A 19,882-nucleotide genomic window follows, 5' to 3' on the forward strand; every position below is an offset into this window, starting at 1 on the left:
TGGATTAGATGGGGATATCACAGTCTCCCCTCCTTGAAATTTGCTTACCCACAAACAATGATGTATCCCGAACCAACCCTTGGAGGTTTGTATTCCTTATTTAGTTTGGTCGTCTCCAATATTTGCTCAATATCTTGGATATCTCTCTACATCAAAGCGAGGGTGATCGTAACATATATTTAGATGAGGATACGATCTCAAATGCATTATATCTTTCTAGTTATTCATATATCCAAACACAGAGCATACACATGAAAACACGAAGTATACACATGAATATATGAAGACAAAGCATACAAATACTTGAAGTATACATATGAATATATGCAGTCATAGAGTATACAACAAATACACATGTTGTCAAACCATGTTTGAGATCATGCAATAGGTTAGTAAACCATTGAAATTAATAATATGAATCTCCTAAGAAAGATAATTAAGCATAAATTAACCATAGTCTTGACCAACTCCTTATAGGAGCTCAATCATAAGAAAGTGGGAGTAAGAGGAACGATAAGGTGTCCAAGAGACTCTCTACCCTAGGCCCAAGAGCGGAGTGAAAGCCAAACCCTCCTTGGCCTCATGGGACCATTGGTCAACCGTCAAACTACCATGAGGTGGTCTACCTAGTGAGGTATCCTATCACCGTTCTCCTTCATCACTTCCATCCTCGTCCCTCTCTTTTAGTTGGAATTCTATGAATAATCAACCATGATAGAGTTTGGAAAGATACAAAAGGGTGTCCCGAATGTCCTTCCCCTCTAAGTCCAAGAGCAGTGGACTCTACCTACACCCCATTCGCCTCATGGGACCATCGGTCAACTACCATGATGTGGTCTACCTAGAGGAGGACCTTATCACTGTTGTCCCTACTTGTACTTATATTACTATCATGGTAGTTTGCTCAATATATTCATAATGAATTGCTTATAAATTTCATAGTTGCATAATTTTAAGACAAGTCTTTTCTCTTTCTTTCTTACTCATTACTATTGGAACTAGTTAGATACTATGGATCTTGGGGATGTATGGGTTTATGATCAATGGATTTTTTCTTCCACAAAACTCCATTTGTATACTTTCTCATCCTCTTTTGGTTTAAGGATTTTAATGTAGGATTTGAGAAATACAAATCCACAGAACCCAAAGAAACCTGCATGCAAGAAACCTGTCACAGAGAAAGAGAGAGAGAACGAATACAAGGGTTTTTGGCTCTGACAAAGTGAAAGATTTATTATCAGAGAAAAAATGAATCAAGAAGAATGAATAATACAAGAGATCAATCCTTATAAAGGAGATCAACACCAAAAGGAAAACCTAACCCTAAGGTGTGAGCATTTAATAATTAAATATTAATTATTAAATGACTAATATGCATAAAGTGAAATCTTAAGAGGAGAGCAAAGTTAATTAATTACTTTACTCTAACACCCCCCCTTAAGATGAGCTACAATGCAGCTACAAACAATGCAGAAGAAAGCAAAGGAATTACAATGCAAAAGAGGGTCCTGACAACAAGGCCTGATCAGGTACCCGAATACAAGAAAATCTCTATAAAGTGGAGTAAAGGAGAAAACCCAGTGGGAAAAAACTCCTCTCCAAAAAGAGATAAAGAATCATGCTGAAAAGAAAACATGAAGGAAGGAAGGCCTCACTGAGACCCCCCAAGGACAACTTCCTTCACCCCAAGCATGGAGCGCAACTGAAGATAGCGCGGAGATGCCAAAGGTTTAGTGAAGATGTCTGCAACCTGCTCCTCTGTAAGAATGTACTCCAAGATGAGAGAACCATCCTGAATCAACTACCTGATGAAGTGCATGTGGATTTCAATGTGCTTTGTCCGCTGATGCTCCACTGGGTTGCAAGAAATGTGAATGGCACTCTGATTGTCACACCAAAGAATAGTGGAACAATCTGGAGGAAACCCAAACTCTGTCATCGACTGCCGAAGCCATAAAACCTCCTGACTGGCTAACACTGCTGCACGGTACTCAGCCTCTGTAGATGATAACGCAATAGCAGATTGCTTCTTGCAAGACCATGTGATAGGACCAGAACCAAGGCAAAAAATGAAGCCAGAAGTAGACTTCCGATCATTGACATCACCAGCCCAATCGGAGTCAATGAAGCCAATGATGTGAGGGGATCCTAAAGTGTAGTGAATGCCATAATGAGTGGTGCCCCGAATGTACCTCAAAATACGTTTGGCTGCTTGCCAATGGCTCTCATGAGGATCATGGGAGAACCGAGAGACAAGGCCAACCGCAAAGGAAAGATCAGGACGAGAATGTGTCAGGTACAACAAACTGCCAACCAACTGCCTGTATAAAGTGGGGTCTACTGAAGGAGTAGAGCAAGTGGAAGACAAAACAACACCTGACTAAAATGGAGTGGGGGCAGACTTGCAATCAAGCATGCCAAATCGCTAAGCATATCAAGAGCATACTTCTCCTGAAAAATGGAAATCCCATCCGAAGACTGAATAACCTGTAGACCCAGAAAGAAGTGCAAGAGTCCAAGATCTGTCATCTCAAACTGCTCCATCAAAGCTCTCTGAACACTCTGAATCATGGAGGATGAGCTACCTGTAATGATGAGATCATCTACATATAGCACTAGAATCAAAAGATCACCCTCCTGACGCTGAATATAGACTGTGTGATCGGAATGACAGCGTGTGAAGTGTGAGGAAAGCAAGAAGGAGTCCATCTTCTCATACCAAGCCCTGGGGGCTTGTTTGAAACCATACAATGAACGTCGAAGTCTGCAAACCAAACAAGTGTCCTACACAAATCCCTGAGGCTGCTCCATATAGATCTCCTCATGTAGATCTCCATGCAAGAAGGCACTCTTCACATCCATCTGAAATACTGTCCATCCCTGTGAAGCTGCAAGTGAAAGTACCAGGCGTATAGAATTCATCTTGGCAACAGGAGCAAAGGTCTCAGAGTAGTCAATACCCTCTACTTGAGAAAAACCCTTCGCAACAAGACGTGCCTTATACTTGTCAATAGAACCATCTGCAGCATACTTGGTACGATACACCCACTTGCACCAAACCAACTTTCTTCCCTTAGGAAGAGGACAAAGATCCCAAGTATGATTCTTCATCAAAGAAGAATACTCCTCATCCATGGCCCTATCCCACTCAAGGTGTCCTGTCACCTCTGAAAACTTTTGAGGATCATCTGAAATGGCATGACTCAAAAGACTAGAACCAAATGTCTGAGCACGAGTGCGACGAGTATCTGAAGGATCAACTGCCAAAGAACCGGCTGCATCAACAGTGTCACGGGCCCACCTCGGCAAAGGCAGAGCAACTGGTGGTGGTGGAGATGGTGGATCATCATCTACATCATCCTCAAGAGATAAGTAATCCTCAAGAGATGAAGAGGAAGGAGTAGGCAATGAGGGAGAAGCTGGTGATGGAGAATCCATCTGAGGATAGCACTCATCAAACTGGACATCCAGCCAAAACAAGACCTCTCTGGAATCAGGATCAAACAACCTGTATGCCTTAACATCCTCACAGTAGCCAACAAATATGAGTGGTCGGCTCTTCCTCTCCATGGCTTTCCGCTGAGCATCAGGAATAAATGCCCAAGCCTCACTACCAAAAACTCGGAATGTAGAAACATCAGGTTTGACATGGGTCCAAGCCTCCTCAGGAGTCATATAACGCAATGCCTTATGAGGCATCCGATTCTGAATATAATTGGCACAATTGACTGCCTCAGCCCAAAATGAAGAACTCATAGCTCGAGACTGTATCATACAATTTGCCATCTCCTGTAAGGTTCTGTTCTTTCTCTCAGCAACACCATTCTGCTGAGGGGTGTAAGGAACTGTAAACTGATGCTGTAAACCATGCTCAGTGCAAAAATCTTTGAAAGCCTGATTAACATAGTCCCCCCCATTATCTTTGCGTATCCTCCTGATAGAAAGTCCAGATTGCTTCTCCACAAATGTCTTAAACTTCATGAATGAGTCAAAGACATCAGACTTGTACTTAAGAAAGTACACCCATGTACGTCTGGAGAAGTCATCAATAAAAGTGAGTACATAACGGGCCCCTGAAAAAGGAGTCGGAAAGGACATAAGATCACTGTGTACCAACTCTAGGGCTGCCCTAGCACGTGAGACTCGACCCTTAGGAAAAGGATCTCGATGATGTTTGCCAAGGACACAACCACGACATACACCATCAGTACAAGAAATCTGTGGAAGCCCAATCACAAGTGCCTGTGTACTCATCTGTTGTAGATATCTATAATTGACATGGCCAAAACACTCATGCCAAAGCCTGCTCACTAAATCTGCATGTGCTATAAGAGAGGAACCAACAGTGTCTGAACTCTCAAAGCCATCAAAGCTGTATAAGTGAGATGCAGAATCCACACTCCCAGTAGCCACAACCAAGTCAGGATCATGAAGATCTTGAATAACCACATCATGAGGTGAGAACTCAACTGTCTTACCAGAGCCAGAGTGGCAAATCTGATAAACGGATAGAAGGTTTGTCGAAATGTCAAGAACCAAAAGTACATCCTGTAGACAAACACCATCCAATGAAACAGTACCGGAACCCTGAATGGAAAGTTGTGCTGAGTCACCAACTGCAATATGTCTAGTGCCTGTAGGGGCTAGAGCGGTGACCAAATCCTCTGTGTGTGTCATATGGTGAGAGGCACCAGAATCTAGAATCCAAGTGGATGCAGAGAACAATGCTCGTGCAGAAAGAGCATGACCTTTCCCTGTGGGCTGTGAAGGAGGCTGAGGTGCACTGATATTATGCTGCTGCATGGCTTCCTCCAAAGCCTCTAAACGTTTCCAACACCTGGAAACGGGATGTCCTTCCTTGCCACAAAAACTGCAAGGATCACCAGAGTTCTTCTTAGTCTTGGAGGAAGACTCACCAGACTTTGAAGATTTGCCCTTTTTAGAATTGGACTGTGGTTTTGAATCAAACTTAGGTGGTGGCTTGGAGGGATTCTCACTAGCCTCTGAATCTTTCTAAGGCTTCGGTTTCTGCATCTGTTTTCCTTTGGAGGACTAGGCTACCAATGCTTGGTTCTGTGAACCTGAAAGTGAATCCAACTGCTTAAGCTTAGCTTGCTCACGAGTCAGACGATCACAAAAGACCTCAAAAGAAGGCATGACATGTCGAGCACCCAACGCATCCATGGTGGAATAGAAGGTCGAAGAGAAGATCTGAAATGGACCTCGAAGCTTGGAGAGAATCAGGAAAATGCACTCTGTATTAGTCTTAGTCTTACCACAACCCTGCAAGATAGATCTTTGCTGTTTGAACTTCATCAGAAAGTCCTCAATAGAAGGAAACGAATCAGGTACCAAGGAAGTTAACTTTGCCTCAAGCTGCAAAGCTCTGAACTCGTTGACAGTACCAAAAAGTCCTTCAAACTTGGTCCAAATGGCTCGAGGAGTGAGACAACCCTCAAGATGAAACTGGAGACTGTCGGAAATGTGTAAAGCCATCAATCCCATAGCCTGATCCATATTGTTCCTGTGCTGCATAACCTCAAAGGGACGTGTCAACTGAGGCTGAACCTCATCCAAACAGGACCATAACCCTCGAGACTGGAGAAGAGTCATCATGCGACCCTTCCAAGTGTGGTAATTATGCGGTGTGAGAGAGTCAATAGGTTTGTCGGCCATCCTGTGAATTGTGCCTCAACTGCTCTGAATTTTTTTTATTATTATTAAGTCGTCTTTCAGAACTAGACAGAAGATGCAGAAGGGGTTTGATTGTTTTGTATTGGTGTCTGTATATTCTGGTTTTCTGATGTAAATAACAGAAAGCAAGAAAAACACCCCCCCACAATGCAAAAAAAAATAATCCCCAGTACAAACTGAAAGCCTGAAAATGATAGAAAGCAGGAACTGGTTGAGACAAAAGTATGAGCACTTGAAGAATTTACTGATGAAATAGACTGTAGATCTGGAAAGAGCACAGAACCACCTTTCCGACGCATATTCGCTTTCGAAAAACGGAGCAAAAACGAGCAAGTTATGCCCTCCGGAGTGCAAAAAGGCTCATCGGACTTTGACTGCGAAAAAATGCAATCAAACTGGAGAAATATGAAAAAATTCCTGCACCATTAGAACGGGCTCGGAGTCAGCTTTCCAACGCCTATTTGTTTTCAAAAAAGGGAGATCGAACGCCCGATTTATGCCCGATTTTGTAAAAGAGCTCCAAAAAGACCCAGATGGGCCCTTATAGCCCTCAAGGGCTTTAAAAAAATAAGCCCTGGTCCACTGGGCAACCAGGGGTTGAGGTAGGGCTGGTGGCTCTGTGGCGGCGTGGGGGCGGCGCCGCTGGTGATGGCGGACGGCGGGCGGCGCGCGGGCGGTGGGCGGCGACGGGCGGCGCAGCGGTTGCTGCCGGGCCGCAGCCAATGTTTACTGCCGGCGACGGTGGTCGGGCAGGGGCCGCCGGGCTGCTCACTGACGGCGCGAGCTCCAAACAGGGGCGCCCGTGTTTTTTTTAAAACACTACACGTTTTTTTGAAAAAAAACTGCTTTTTTTAATTTTTTTTTATTTGTGTGCCTCGTGCTACGTGCCCTGGGGCCGTACGGCCTTGGGGCAAAAAAAAATTTGCCTTCTGGAGCAACTGTGTTCGAATCGGACGAATTTTATATGGAAATAGGGGTTTTTGAGCGCTACGAGCTCAACAATGAGGTCCATTTGAGGTCAAAGTGCACCAAAAAAAAATACCCCCCTATTCCAATAAAAACAAAAGACAAACACAGATCTGATGCAACCAAAACCTAGATCTCAAAATCTTTCAAAAGTCTGAACAAGCTGCAACAGATCTGGCTCTGATACCATGTAGGATTTGAAAAATACAAATCCACAGAACCCAAAGAAACCTGCATGCAAGAAACCTGTCACAGAGAAAGAGAGAGAACGAATACAAGGGTTTTTGGCTCTGACAAAGTGAAAGATTTATTATCAGAGAAAAAATGAATCAAGAAGAATGAATAATACAAGAGATCAATCCTTATAAAGGAGATCAACACCGAAAGGAAAACCTAACCCTAAGGTGTGAGCATTTAATAATTAAATATTAATTATTAAATGACTAATATGCATAAAGTGAAATCTTAAGAGGAGAGCAAAGTTAATTAATTACTTTACTCTAACATTTAAGACTTCCTTCATTGTATCCTGTTTTCTTGCAGGGGTTTTCCCCTTTCTCCCTACTCGTTCCTTTATTGGATATAGATATAATTTCAATATGATGGGCTTGACTATTTCTCTCACATTTAAGTCCTGGATCCTAATTTTTTTTGCACCTATAGCACAAGTTTTTATTCTTACAATTACTTTGGTTGCAAGTGTTTCCCTCCTCCCAAGGGTGTTTACACTTGTAGCACAACTTTTCCTTTTGGTGTTCTTTATTACAAACATGTCCATGGCTCCATGGATCTTTACACTTGAAGCATAGACTTTTCTTTCTAAGTTTTATTGCCTCTCGCGTTGCCTACACGACGCCTAGGAAGCCTCCCGCGTTTCTTCCCACGTTGTCTGCACGACTTGCTAACCCACTCGTCTTGCCATCCCTATTTGCCCTCTGCGATTGGCTTGTCATGTCATCTGCGTGTTCTATGGCGTTGGGGCTTCTTTGCGGGCTGTGTCCTCTGCAACCTCTAGCATGGAACTATCTGAGGATCCCCCCCTACCCCTCTCCTAGCAAAACTTGTACACACATATCAAAGGAAAATTCAAAACGGCTCCACACTCGTGGGTTTGCTTGACAGGGTCTCGAAACTGGAAATGGACAACCATTCACTCAAGGGATCCCTACTCGAGATGTCTACTAAAATTTATGCTATAATGGTGGATAATGATGAACTCAAGAAGTTGTTGAATGCGAACATTGCAAATGTTACCAGGAAAGATTCAGCCATCTCCAAGTTGAAGGCCATGCAATCTAATCTAGACAGCAAACATGAAGTCCTCAAAACTGAAACAAAAAAGTACATCAAAACGTGGGCCTCGATATGCGAGGTGCTCCTCCTTCAACCGGAATCGAGAAAATGCAGTCCAAGCTCACAAAAGAGTGCACCCGAAGCGCTCACGAGCTCAACCTTAAGGTGTGGGGTCTCGCTTCCATCTCCCCTGACCCGCTGACTGTTGCTTATTCCTTCCTCCGCGATCAACGCAACATTATTGACATCACCCTTGACAGGGCCTAGGTCGAGTATGATTTTACGCTTTTCCTTATTTTTCTTTCTGGCTGCTGACCGACTTTGCGCTCTCAAAGCTCAGAGGAAGCTCTTCCCACTGCCCATGAAGATATATCTTGATGAAGATCTCACCAAATTGTAAGTTTCAAAGTTGAAACAATCCAAACAACTTGTTGCTACAGAGAGGCGTGATGGTAAATGGGTTGTCATCAAGAACTTGAAAGTAGTTATTAGGGATTCCTTTCCTCCAAGGTGGGGACCTAAGAATACCGTTGTGGCCACTAAATGACGCCCACAGGCCCAACCTGTTGATGGTAATACTACAGGTATAGCTCAACCTGCACGGGTAGTAGATTTGGCTTGGGTCGTGGGTTTGCTCCCCATTGGTCTCAAGTTCAACTCCGAGGCCCAGGCTCACCCAATGCACCTGGCTTGCGGGCGGCATGGTACACCCCCAGTGGATTAGTCTCGCCTCAGCTCGGCCCTTCCTGAACCCCAACTTAGCAATAAATAAATCCAAGGTAAGGCAAGTTGGGCGTTGGGCTAGGTCGTGGGGATACCATTGGCATAAAATAAAATATTACAAGTACAGCTTTGCAGATCAGCTATTGTAATGGTAATGGGACCTTTTGGTCTTCACCGGGTTTATTGTGGGATGCTCTTGGCTCTTCCGACTTCCTATTCCACACAGAGACTCATAAAAGCTCCACCCGTCCTCTTCTAGGGCTCACTCGATTCCATTGGTTATTAGCTTTTAGACACGAGACTCGGTGCTCTGGTGGGGTCCGTGGTTCCGAGGCTGTGGCTTGCCTTGTCAGCAATCGTTTTCAAGGTTTGACTTTTATTGTCCTTACTGATGAGTTAGCTAGATTTTTGTGGGTCCGGATTTGTTGGGCTGCCCCCCACCTCAGAGACATCTTTATTGGGGTTTGCTACTTCCCTCCTACCTCATCTCCGTATACGGTTCATAATGGCCCAAATGGTGACCCTTTTACTGATCTCTATGATAGCATTTCTTAATTCTCTACGGTTGGTGACGTTCTCATCCTGGGTGATTTTGATGCTCAAACTCAGGTGGCCTTCAACTTGGAGATGGCATCTGACATTGGCCTTCTTCTTGGGGAAGAATAGTGATTCATTTTGGCCTAGTCAAGAGGGGTTTAGCATTCCCAATTATTTAATCTCAGACTTCCATAGCAGCAACAGGGGCGATCTGATAAGAAGGTCGAAATAGGACATTGGAGGCTTCAACAACAAAGATATTGCTTGCTTCTTCTAAGCACCATATTCCAGGTTCATCTGTCATTAAAATATCCATTGTAAGTCTCAGTTTGTATGTTGAGTCTTTGGGCTGTCATATGTCTTCAGACAATCTGCAAATTGGTCACTGTTATTAGTCAATGTTTTCGGTATAAGTTGGCCAATGTAATGAGCATTTGATTTCTAAATTAAGGAGAGATAAGGTTGTTTATCCTTCACATGTTCTTATATGACTGCATGCCAACTGTTTGTCCAAATGTTAGTCTATTGTAGGTGCATTTTTAACATTGTAAATTCATCTCTATGCATTGCTTAAGGATTCTAGTGTCAATTAATACATTGAAGTGTTGATTCTTAAGCCTTGGGAGCCATCTATGGTCTTTAAAATAAGACATATTAGACTGATATTTTAGACCAGCAAGCTGGAAGGCTGTCCGTGAAGTGTTTGACGATATTCCTTGTGCCTCATAAGCACATTTTGGACATACAAGAACAAGGGATATTACACTTGTTGATTTGGGGCTCCAGAGATCCTCGGATGACACTTCAGAACCTTATACGAAGTACGGTTGACACCTTATTCAGCTCTATGAGTCCTCTGACCTTGTGGTCCTTAATGGCTTACCTTGCTTCTTGGGTTCGCAGTTTTTTACCTGCAGACCTCATTGTGCTGGGGCGAGTGTGGTGGATTATGCTCTTTCCAGCCGGTCCTTTATTTATTCCATTGGCCACTACTCTATCACCCCCATCCCTCTTGCCGATCATGCTCTTCTCAGCCTCTCCGTTCGGCCCATCTCCCCTCACCACCCCCCCTGCCTCCCCAGCTGACTCTCCCCCCCATACATCCTTTTTCTTTGACGATGGCGACCGTGACCTTTTACCCATCACCTTAGGCTGCTCCTCCCTCCGGACTCCCTCTTTTTTCCTCTTGAGTGTGCTGCCACTAAGTTTGCGCATCTTTCAAGTCTATTTGGGGGGCCACCCTCTTATCCTTTCCCCATTTCACCAACCCTCCATCCCCCCCTTCCAGGAGGAAAAACACTTGCCCTATGAACAAATGGTATGATGCAAACTGCAAATCCCACCATCATGCCCTGCGAGAAGCCTTCATCAACAACCACCTTCACTTTGCATGGCTTAAAACTTCCTACCGCCATCTCCTCCACTGCAAGAAACACCTCTTCATTTCCCAACACAGGAGAGTCCTTCGAGCCTCTCATTCACTCCCCCAAGTCCTTTTGGCGCACCCTCTTCCCCTGCTGCTCCCCCCTTCCCACCGATCTAAACCACAGCTCCCTAGTTTCCCATACTTCAGCAATTTATGATAACCCTGACCTGCCCACCATCCTTGTCACCTCACCCCCTCATTGCCATCTTTTCACCCACGTGAACATCAAGGAGGCTATTAGGACCTTGAACAGTAGCAGAGCGGCCGATGAGGAGGGATTTCAAGGCAAGTTCTTCAAGCATGGTAGTGCTATCCTGGGATCTTATTTAGCTAACTTATTCAATCATGTGGTTCGCACAGGGTTTCCTTCTTCTTGGTCTCATCACATCATCCACCCGATTCACAAGGTGGGTCCGACTTCCGATCCCAACAATTACAGGACTATTATGGTTAGCCACTCCTTTTCCAAACTCTATGCTAAAGTTCTTCATGCTATTCTTTCCAAAAAGTTAGACCAACGTCATATTCTTGCGTGGGGACAGGCAGGTTTCAGACCAGATTATCGAACCACGGATGATATCTTGACCCTTAGAGCTATTATTGAGGAGGCTCGCCACCGTTCCTCAAAGGTTTACTGTTGGTTTGTGGACTTCCGCAAAGCCTTCAATTTGGTGCCAAGGACGGCCCTTTTCCAGAGATTGCGGGACATTGGTATTTTTGAGATTCTCTCGAATGCCATTATGAGACTTTATAAGATGGTCCTAGATCATCTCAGGACCCCTCTTAATTTCTCTGACTTCATCAAGAGCAACATTGGTGTTAAGTAGGGCTGCCCCCTTTCCCCCACCTTGTTTGGTATTTACATTGATGAGTTGGAGGGATTTCTTTCAAAGCGCTCCCTTTCATTGAATGGTTGCCACCTCCACTAGATTTTGATCTCTATTTTTCTCTTTGTCGATGATGTAGTCCTTTTGGCTTCCTCCCTTGAGGGTTTGCAAACACAGTTGCATTGCCTTGCGACTTTTTGTGACCATAGACAGTTGACGGCTATTTTGGGGAAAACGAAGGTCATGATCTTCAATTGCCTTAACACCTCTCACCTCATCTTTTTCTTCAAAAGGGTGGAGGTTGAGATCTCTTTGTCCTACACTTACCTGGGGATCAAGTTCTCTGGTCCTCGTTTCAGCTGAAGACATGTCGTCTAGCTGCCAATCAACAAGAGTTATGGTACTTTGGCTATTCTTGAGAGACAGTGCTTTTGACACCACTTTCAAGACACCACGTCCAAGATGACACTCTTGAACACTTTGATTAGACCTACTGTTCTATATGGGTATGTGGTTTGGGGGTCATCCCTCCTCGAATCTAGTTGGGCTTCTGCGGAGCGGGTTCAGGTTCTTCGGTGCGTCATCAAATGCAAGCAAACCATCCTTCATAATCATTCTTGCGGATTTTGGGACTCACCCCTTCAAACTTGGGGCCATTTTCGACCACATTTGGTTCTTACATCACCTGCAGGTTATGTTGACATTCAAGAGGGGCGCCTCAAGTTTCCCTACCTCACTTACTACTCTTCTGAGTCCACTGCCGCTTATGAAACCTTGGGTCGGGCTCATGGTTGGTTCGCTGAGGTCTCGACTCTTCTTGGTTCTATTGGGATTGGGATGGATCGTCTCCCTCCCTTCCAGTACTCTCTTGATGCTCCTCACCATCTCCTCTCGTCTAGACAGGAGCTTAATTTGTGTGTCAGAACAGATATTTACTAGCAGTTCATCCACACTACCTAGGACAACCCCCACAGGGGTTTTCGCCCTAAGATGGCCTTCTATGCTTAGCATTTTTTGGAGCTGAAGGATGGATTCATTGTGTGTCCTTACTTATCCCACCACTAGGCGCGTTCTCTTCAGATACCCCTTGGTTCTTTCTGTGTGAGCTCTCACCGTCTCCACATTGAGACCGATCATCAGTTAGCCAGAGATAGCAAGATTTCCCAGTTATGCAAAATGGGTGAGGTTGAGACTAAGGAGCATTTCATCTTCCGCTGCCCTTTATACTATGAGATCAGAGGCAAGTTCTACTGCCTTTTCAAAGGAGCTCAATCCCTCTCCACATTTTTTAAATACATCGACCAGAGGTGCCTTCCTCTCTATATTCAGGAGGTTGTCAGGCTCTAGGACCTCACTTTTTATCATCAACACCACGACACTATTCAATCCTGCTAGCTTATCACCTCCTTCCCGGATACTCACTTAGTGCGTGGCACCAAGTGCTAGCTTGGCTCTAGTCATCTTCGGTTGGTGATCTCCAAGAGATGTTCCCTTCAACAGCGGTGCCCCTCCTCTCCATCCAGGAAGCACCAGAAGCAGTATGGGCCTCCCACTAGCTCTATGGATTACCCCTCTGTTTTGAGATTCTTCTTTGCGGTGCAGACTTTGTAGTGGCGGTTGAGGGTTTGGGTGGTCCTGATTGGAACTCCCCTCCCCTCTTCCTCTCTCTCTCGTCGCTTTCAGTTTTTGGTTTTGTTTTATTTGTTCCTGTTGTCTTGCTGTTGCTTTTCTTTGGGCACCGTTTGGTGTTCCTACTGTGGGCTGGCCCCTTTCTGGCTTTTGGCTGTGATGTCCCCATCCTCGACAACACACCACCGGTATCTCATATGCTCCATAAATTTTGTGAAGTCTCTTAAAAGAGACAGAATTGTAGAAGAGATAGACGATGCAAGTTGATAGTGAATGGGACAAAGACTTAAGCATCTAACAATCGATTAGTTATATCCATCGATGTTAACAACCTACCCTCCATACAAAATCAATAAGGCTGATATATATATCGATTAGTCTAAAAAGATATCCAATATGGTGCGATATGCAGGAAGCACATAACAGCAGTTTGTTAATGGGCAATACCGATTACAATTAATCATCAAAGTAGCAATGAGGATAGATCAACTGTGTCAATACCGTAGAGGCAGCAAATAGAATGAATAAGTGTTAATACAGCGATTATGATAATCATTATTGTTGGTACATACAAAGACACGAATTAAGACACAAAAGACAGTGATTATAATCACAAGCAACAGCAATGATTACTACGAAGGCAGATCGAATAAGACAAGATAACATATGCGATTATCATAAGATAAGATTGGTTAAGAGTGCAAGTCTAATCGATAACCAAAATGGCAATGAAGTAGTGTGATTAGTAAATGAATGAACAAAGGGCATGTCTTTTGGCAACGTATCTTATCATTCCCAAAACAAGACATAAGAAGGCATTCATGATCATTCACAACAGCATTGTAGAAGTTTGTATCTTATTTTATAATCCACATTGGATCGTTCGTGGTGAGCAAATGCCATCGGCACAGTATCGGGTGCACAAGCTAAATCATTTCATATCAGAGATAGCCCCCTAACGTTGCAAGCATTCAAATTACCATCTGGAAAAGCAACTTGATCTTTATCCAGTGATATCGGAACCATTATCTGCTTATATTATCGACAATTCAGACAAGGCAGCCCAACGCAAGGAACAATGAAGACGAGTGATTTCATACATTAAAGTATCATTCAGAAACAACTACAGAAACTCGGCAAGGATATATATATATATATATATATCGGAATGTAGGGAAGCAATCATTACTAAGTGCATGAAACTATCATAAGAAAGATAATAGATATGGGGAGATCAAAGCATAACAGTTATCAAGTTACAGGCAGCAACATCGTTGTTCTCAGGGGTATGTTGGGCCATTACATCCAGATTGGCAGCACTCAAGGAGCCTGAGATAGCCGACCAAGGAGTTTTCATTAGTCGACCTACCATTCATTAAACAAATATATCAGTTGACTAAAAGAAGGTTGATTACACAAAACATAGACATACAGCAACATACTGTAAACAATGATTATAACATGTTGATGCAGTGGTCTGTATAATTAAAGAAGCAACTTCATAAGGCAGTGTCCATACAGTGAAAGTGGTAGTGATCTTAGTAATAAGTGGACTTTAAATATAAACTACAACAATTTAAAAGAAATTAACATAAATTACAAATGGAAAATACACAATCCCCTAACTCTGTGATTAAGAGTTATTAAAAGAAGTCAAACAAATATGGGAATCGATACTAAGGAGATTGCGTGGTTGCTTAATTAAGAAGTGTGATTTGAATAAATAAAGTGATCTATTCAAGTATGAAGAGACATGTCTTCTAACATCCAGAAGATTTGACCATTCAACTTTGTAAGATATGTAAGGGATATCAAATTCATTTATAAAAAGAGGTATCTTTAGCGGATCAACTCTAGTGAGCATTACCTGCCTTGGGCATAAAAGGTTGCATGTTAAAGGAATTTATATCAGGAATAGCGCCACAATGGTTGTCGGCTTCTACAGTCAAATCTGAAATAGCAATCAACTCTCTCATTAAAGGATTGAAGAAGATTATCAGTATAAAGCTATTGTCAAATCAGAGAAATTTATCAAGATAAGTGCTATCCTTAAACTACTATTAAAATTTTAAGTTAAATATCATGATAAAATGTCTTCAGTTTGGGTAAATTTTGTATTACAGTTCTCATCTTAAGATGGAATTGTTGTTTCAGGATTAAATTAAGGAAATTCCCAAATGGGGACATTACATTGGCAGTCCCTTGGACCTGCTTTGTGGTCTTTTGTCAGACATTAATAAATTTATCTTATCTTTATCTAAGTTCGCAGAAGAAATATTCCCTCACGCCTATCCTTTCCATAGAGATGTTTGTCCTTTGATATCTCCTTTCTAGATGGATCTTTTTCCCTTATTTTGGCGGAATCAAACTTAGTAGCTTTTAGGATTGCTTCTTCTAAGTTTGGTGGGTCTAGGGCACTCACTATGCTCTTGATCAATTGCTTTAGTCCTTCCACGAATAAATATGTGAGTCTTCTTTGAGAGATTTCTACTACCATCACTACTAGTTTTTGGAATTCAAAAGCATAGTCTTCAACCGTTCCATATTGCTTAATTTGAGTGAGTTCTCTAAAATACCATTCAGGATGTTTTTGGTCGAATCTTGTGATGAGTTTTTGGGCAAACTCATCATAGGTAGTAATTTGTTGGTGGCCTTGAGTAATGAGGCAGTGGTGCCACCAATCATGAGCTATTCCTGCTAAATGGAGCACGGTGAACTTAATAGCATTCTCTTCGGTCATAGGACTAAGTGATAAGCAGGTATCTAGATTTTGGACCCATAACCGTGCTGTGCATTTCCTGGATCCATCAAAGTTTGGGATGGTCATCTTACTTATCCTTTCCTTAAGGTCTCTATACTTCTTTGCACATCGGGATCTAACCTATGTTAAAAATGGAACCAGAATGCTATAAACTCAGATAATAGAACCTATGAAAGCTTAAGAGAACAAGAACACAATAAATTATCCTGGGAAAACACTCCACCTCAGGGTGAAAAACCCAGCCACACAAAAATAGATTTTATTGAAGACTCAAAATAAGTACATAACTCTCACGTTTGGAAGACAATCATTTTAACAATGATTGATAATGCTCAAATAGAAGACGATTATCAGAAACTGCTTTAAAAAAAAATAAAGGAAGATGCTAATAGAACAAATCTGCACACACAACTGTTCACAGTCAAATATAAATGATCTCGAAAGATTAGAGTAAATACGAAGACACAGCATCCAAGACCTGAGATTTCTATCGAAAGATCATTAAAAGAATGTCAGTCATCATCTCTATATCCCACGGCATATGAATATATAACATACTCCAAGACCCGATAAACTTCCCTAAAGAATAAGGCAGAAAGGCCAATCATAAAGAACAATGTCAGTTACACACCGACATATACCACGAGCCGGCAAACTTCAGAGGAAAAAGCAACGATTTTCCAGCTAATATAAGAATGGTGACAGCAAACAAAGTCTTCGATGAGCAGAGACAGATGTAAAACAAAACCGAAACATTTTCCAGCTTCCACAAACGGTGAAGAGTATCAAATATAGAGCTCGAGAAATCCATAAATACGGCAGGCATGATATCTGCTGCAGTTACCATCTTTAACAACCTAGAGTATATTTCAGCAAGATCCTCTACGCTATCTATAGCTGGTTCCTCTTCTTCTAATATGTGTTCTTCTCTTGGTAAGAAAGGAGGCATGGTAGGTCTAGGAGTTGATGCCCTTGTGGGGTGATCATTTTCGGAGTGATTTGAATGAGTATCCCTCCCCTGGTTTTGATTGGCTCTAGAATTGTTATTGCTATTTATGCTTTGGATGGCTTGTACGAGGAGTAGGGTTGTTCTATTGAACTTTTCATTTTGACTAATGAGGGTTTGATTTGTTTGTTACATGAAAGCTCTCAATTCGTTGCCCAATTGCTCACCCATGGTGGATTTGGTGCCCCTTCTTTGGTAGGTTTGCATTAACTACTTCACAAAATGGCAGGAAAGTTGCTCTGATACCACTGTAATGTCTCATATAAAATACTTCCTAACTTATGCAGCTTAGTGAAACAATTATAGTAGGACCTGATATAAAAGCAATTAAGTATAGTTTTGATATATAAAGATCTGATTATATATAGATATAAATATGTAACATTGACTGATAATCTTTGATCTACCCTTAAGATTATTGATGTTCCTGATATGTTCTTCTTCTATATATGCGCCTATGCCTTGTAAAATGGTGGATATCTCCACCCTTATTTGGCTGTGACAGAGGCTCTTGCCGATCGCTTCTAGTCTGTAATCCCCTCTAAATAAAACTAATCCCCCTCTAAATACATATTGGATAGTTCCAGTGCCAAGAGTTATATGTTTTCAATGGAATGGTTTTCTCTAACAGTCACGTCCTCCACTAAATATTATTAATTAATTTACTTAATATCCTTTCCCTTAATCATACTTCTTCATGCCTGATTTCCAGTGATGATTAATTCACCACTAATCATTCTTTCCCTTAAATCACACCATACCATGATGAATCGTGACACATAATGGACTCTTTATCTTAACGGGTTTGTCCCTTCAGCATCTGATTAACATTTGTTTGTCTTGTCTCAACTAATCTTTCATGGCCGATGTTACCTTGATCACTTGTTTGTTTGGTATAACCAAATCGCTGATATCTTATTAGTATATGCGAACTAAGAGCTGGATTATTATGACACCCATGATGTGTCTCTCCACGAGTCAGCAGACATTCTGAATCTTCTTGGCTCAAACCTCCCACACGAGGGCTATAACATCGCTAACTAAGCTGCTTTAACGCATGTCACGTGAAGTAGCAGGCTTGAGAGTGGGAATGAAATGACTAGCTATAGAGCTGAGGCCTGTTCGGATCATTAGAATAGAATCTCAAGATCGGACAGAAGAAAGAAGCAAGGGGATCACAGAAAGAGCCCAAAAGAGAGAGTGCTTCTTCCCTCTCCTTCACTACACTCCGCAAAGGGCCTTGTGTAGGACGCTCTGCTCGCTATTCCCATAGTATCAAGATCTGATCGATCTTATTCATACTATTAATCTGGTTCAACCTTGTCTTAATTAATTGCCTTTATACCATAATGAGTCGCTCCTCTTGCTGCCTTATCCATTATGTGAATTGCTGTCTAAACCCTTGTGGTTGCTTTATCGTCGCACTCACTTTCTTTGATTTATATTGCTGTGTATTGTATCCTTCCATCTCCATTAATCGCTACATTTTTAGACTTATCACTGTCCATCCCTGTCTTGTAGTAGCTTATTCATGTATTGTATCATCCATAAAGATAATACAAGGAGCTTCTCTCACATACCATTTACTGGTTTGGATTAGATGGGGATATCACAGCAAGAATTGATAACTAGCAACACTTAATCTGGCATATAAAATAGTCTCTGTGACTAATTAGTTATTAAATATATATTTGTAGAAGGTATAACTCTTCTAACAGATCTTGTGGACAGAAGCACAGGTATGTTCTAACAGAATGGAGGGTGTACCTTTATAGCGAACTTTATCATCTCCTTACAAAAGCTGGCATTAGATGTGATGAGGAAATGCAAGACAAGGCCAAAAGGGAAGATAAACCTCACATCACTAGAAGCAAATTTACCAAATGACAAGTATGATGAACCCAAGAATGACAGAGTCATTAGTGCACATAGAGTTCTCCATCTTAGTATCTGTTCTAAGGATAGGGAATGATCTGACAGCAGGTTGTTTCATTGGCAAACGGGGCACTATGAAATATTCTCCCTGTCATGTTTATTGGTCAAGATAGAAGAACGTGAGGTTACTATTTTCTGTCCAAACATTTTGGCATTGATTATGGAAAGTCGCTTTCTGTCTTATGTTTATTATCAAGCATTGATGTATTTAGAGAATGAGGTGGTGATCTAAGGACATGTGAAGTGTTTGATGCTTCTAGTCCAATAATTCTTATTCAAACCATTGGTGTGCAGATAGGTTAAGTTTCCAAAATCAGAAAAACTATATTTAGGTGGATAAAAAAACTACTTTAATAGAACATTTTCTGCATCAATTTAACCAAGAATGAAATCATAGCAAGCTAAAATAACAAGATTCTAAAAGACCAACACAAATTATGATCACCACATCAAAATCTCTGGACTAGTATGTAACTAATATAAAACTCACAATTTAAGTTGTAATGCAGCTGAAACAGAGCCCAAATATTATCATGCTCTAAAAAAATAAAAGAAATAAATTAAATTTAATTGTCACCTTAAGACATGTACTTAGATCACCCTCATAGAAACGAGACTGATAACCACGCAGCATCCGATCTAACCAGTATCCATTTTCCTGTAACCAGTTGAAAGTGCAATGCAATTTTAGAAGAGTCATTATCTTAGGCATCAAAGCCAAGCCAAAACATTTCATGATGATTACAATTCATTTGCAGTTTATACCTGTAATCCATTCTCATGTACCCTTTGCTCAATTTCAAGAACAGTTAAAACATCCTCATCAGAAGGCCCTTCTTCTTGCAGATGCGATATTACATCTAAAGATATATCAACCTGCATGCAAAATTGAGGGAGAGTGAAATATATTATTCACAAAGAAGTGACTCAAAGTTAAGAAAACATTTAAATCATCTGTATTTGGAAAAATTTAGAATTAAATGCATATGAACTTCGGACAGGAAACAGCAATATAAAATTCACTCTTTCAGTGCACAAAGAGACTGCCACCAGCAAAGTTCCATATTCAACATCTTCAAAGTTAC

General features: G+C 41.8%; 1 protein-coding gene across 5 annotated transcripts in view; it reads right to left on the minus strand.

Annotated features, from left to right (window-relative positions):
* LOC131027437 (zinc protease PQQL-like) overlaps positions 1 to 19,882 on the minus strand; it is a 280,047-nt gene that overhangs the window by 71,447 nt on the left and 188,718 nt on the right. For 3 of the 5 annotated variants that reach the window (XM_057957497.2, XM_057957496.2, XM_057957495.2), the window contains 2 exons: positions 19,563 to 19,673; positions 19,375 to 19,455 (listed from right to left, as the gene is read on the minus strand). In XM_057957497.2, the coding sequence (XP_057813480.1) occupies positions 19,375 to 19,455; positions 19,563 to 19,673 (192 nt within the window). Of the gene's footprint in view, positions 1 to 14,962; positions 15,047 to 19,374; positions 19,456 to 19,562; positions 19,674 to 19,882 lie in introns of those variants that run through there. The other 2 variants (XR_009102496.2, XR_009372379.1) reach the window with 2 other exon arrangements.

This window comes from Cryptomeria japonica, chromosome 4 (genome assembly GCF_030272615.1).
Source record: "Cryptomeria japonica chromosome 4, Sugi_1.0, whole genome shotgun sequence".
Taxonomy (NCBI): domain Eukaryota; kingdom Viridiplantae; phylum Streptophyta; class Pinopsida; order Cupressales; family Cupressaceae; genus Cryptomeria; species Cryptomeria japonica.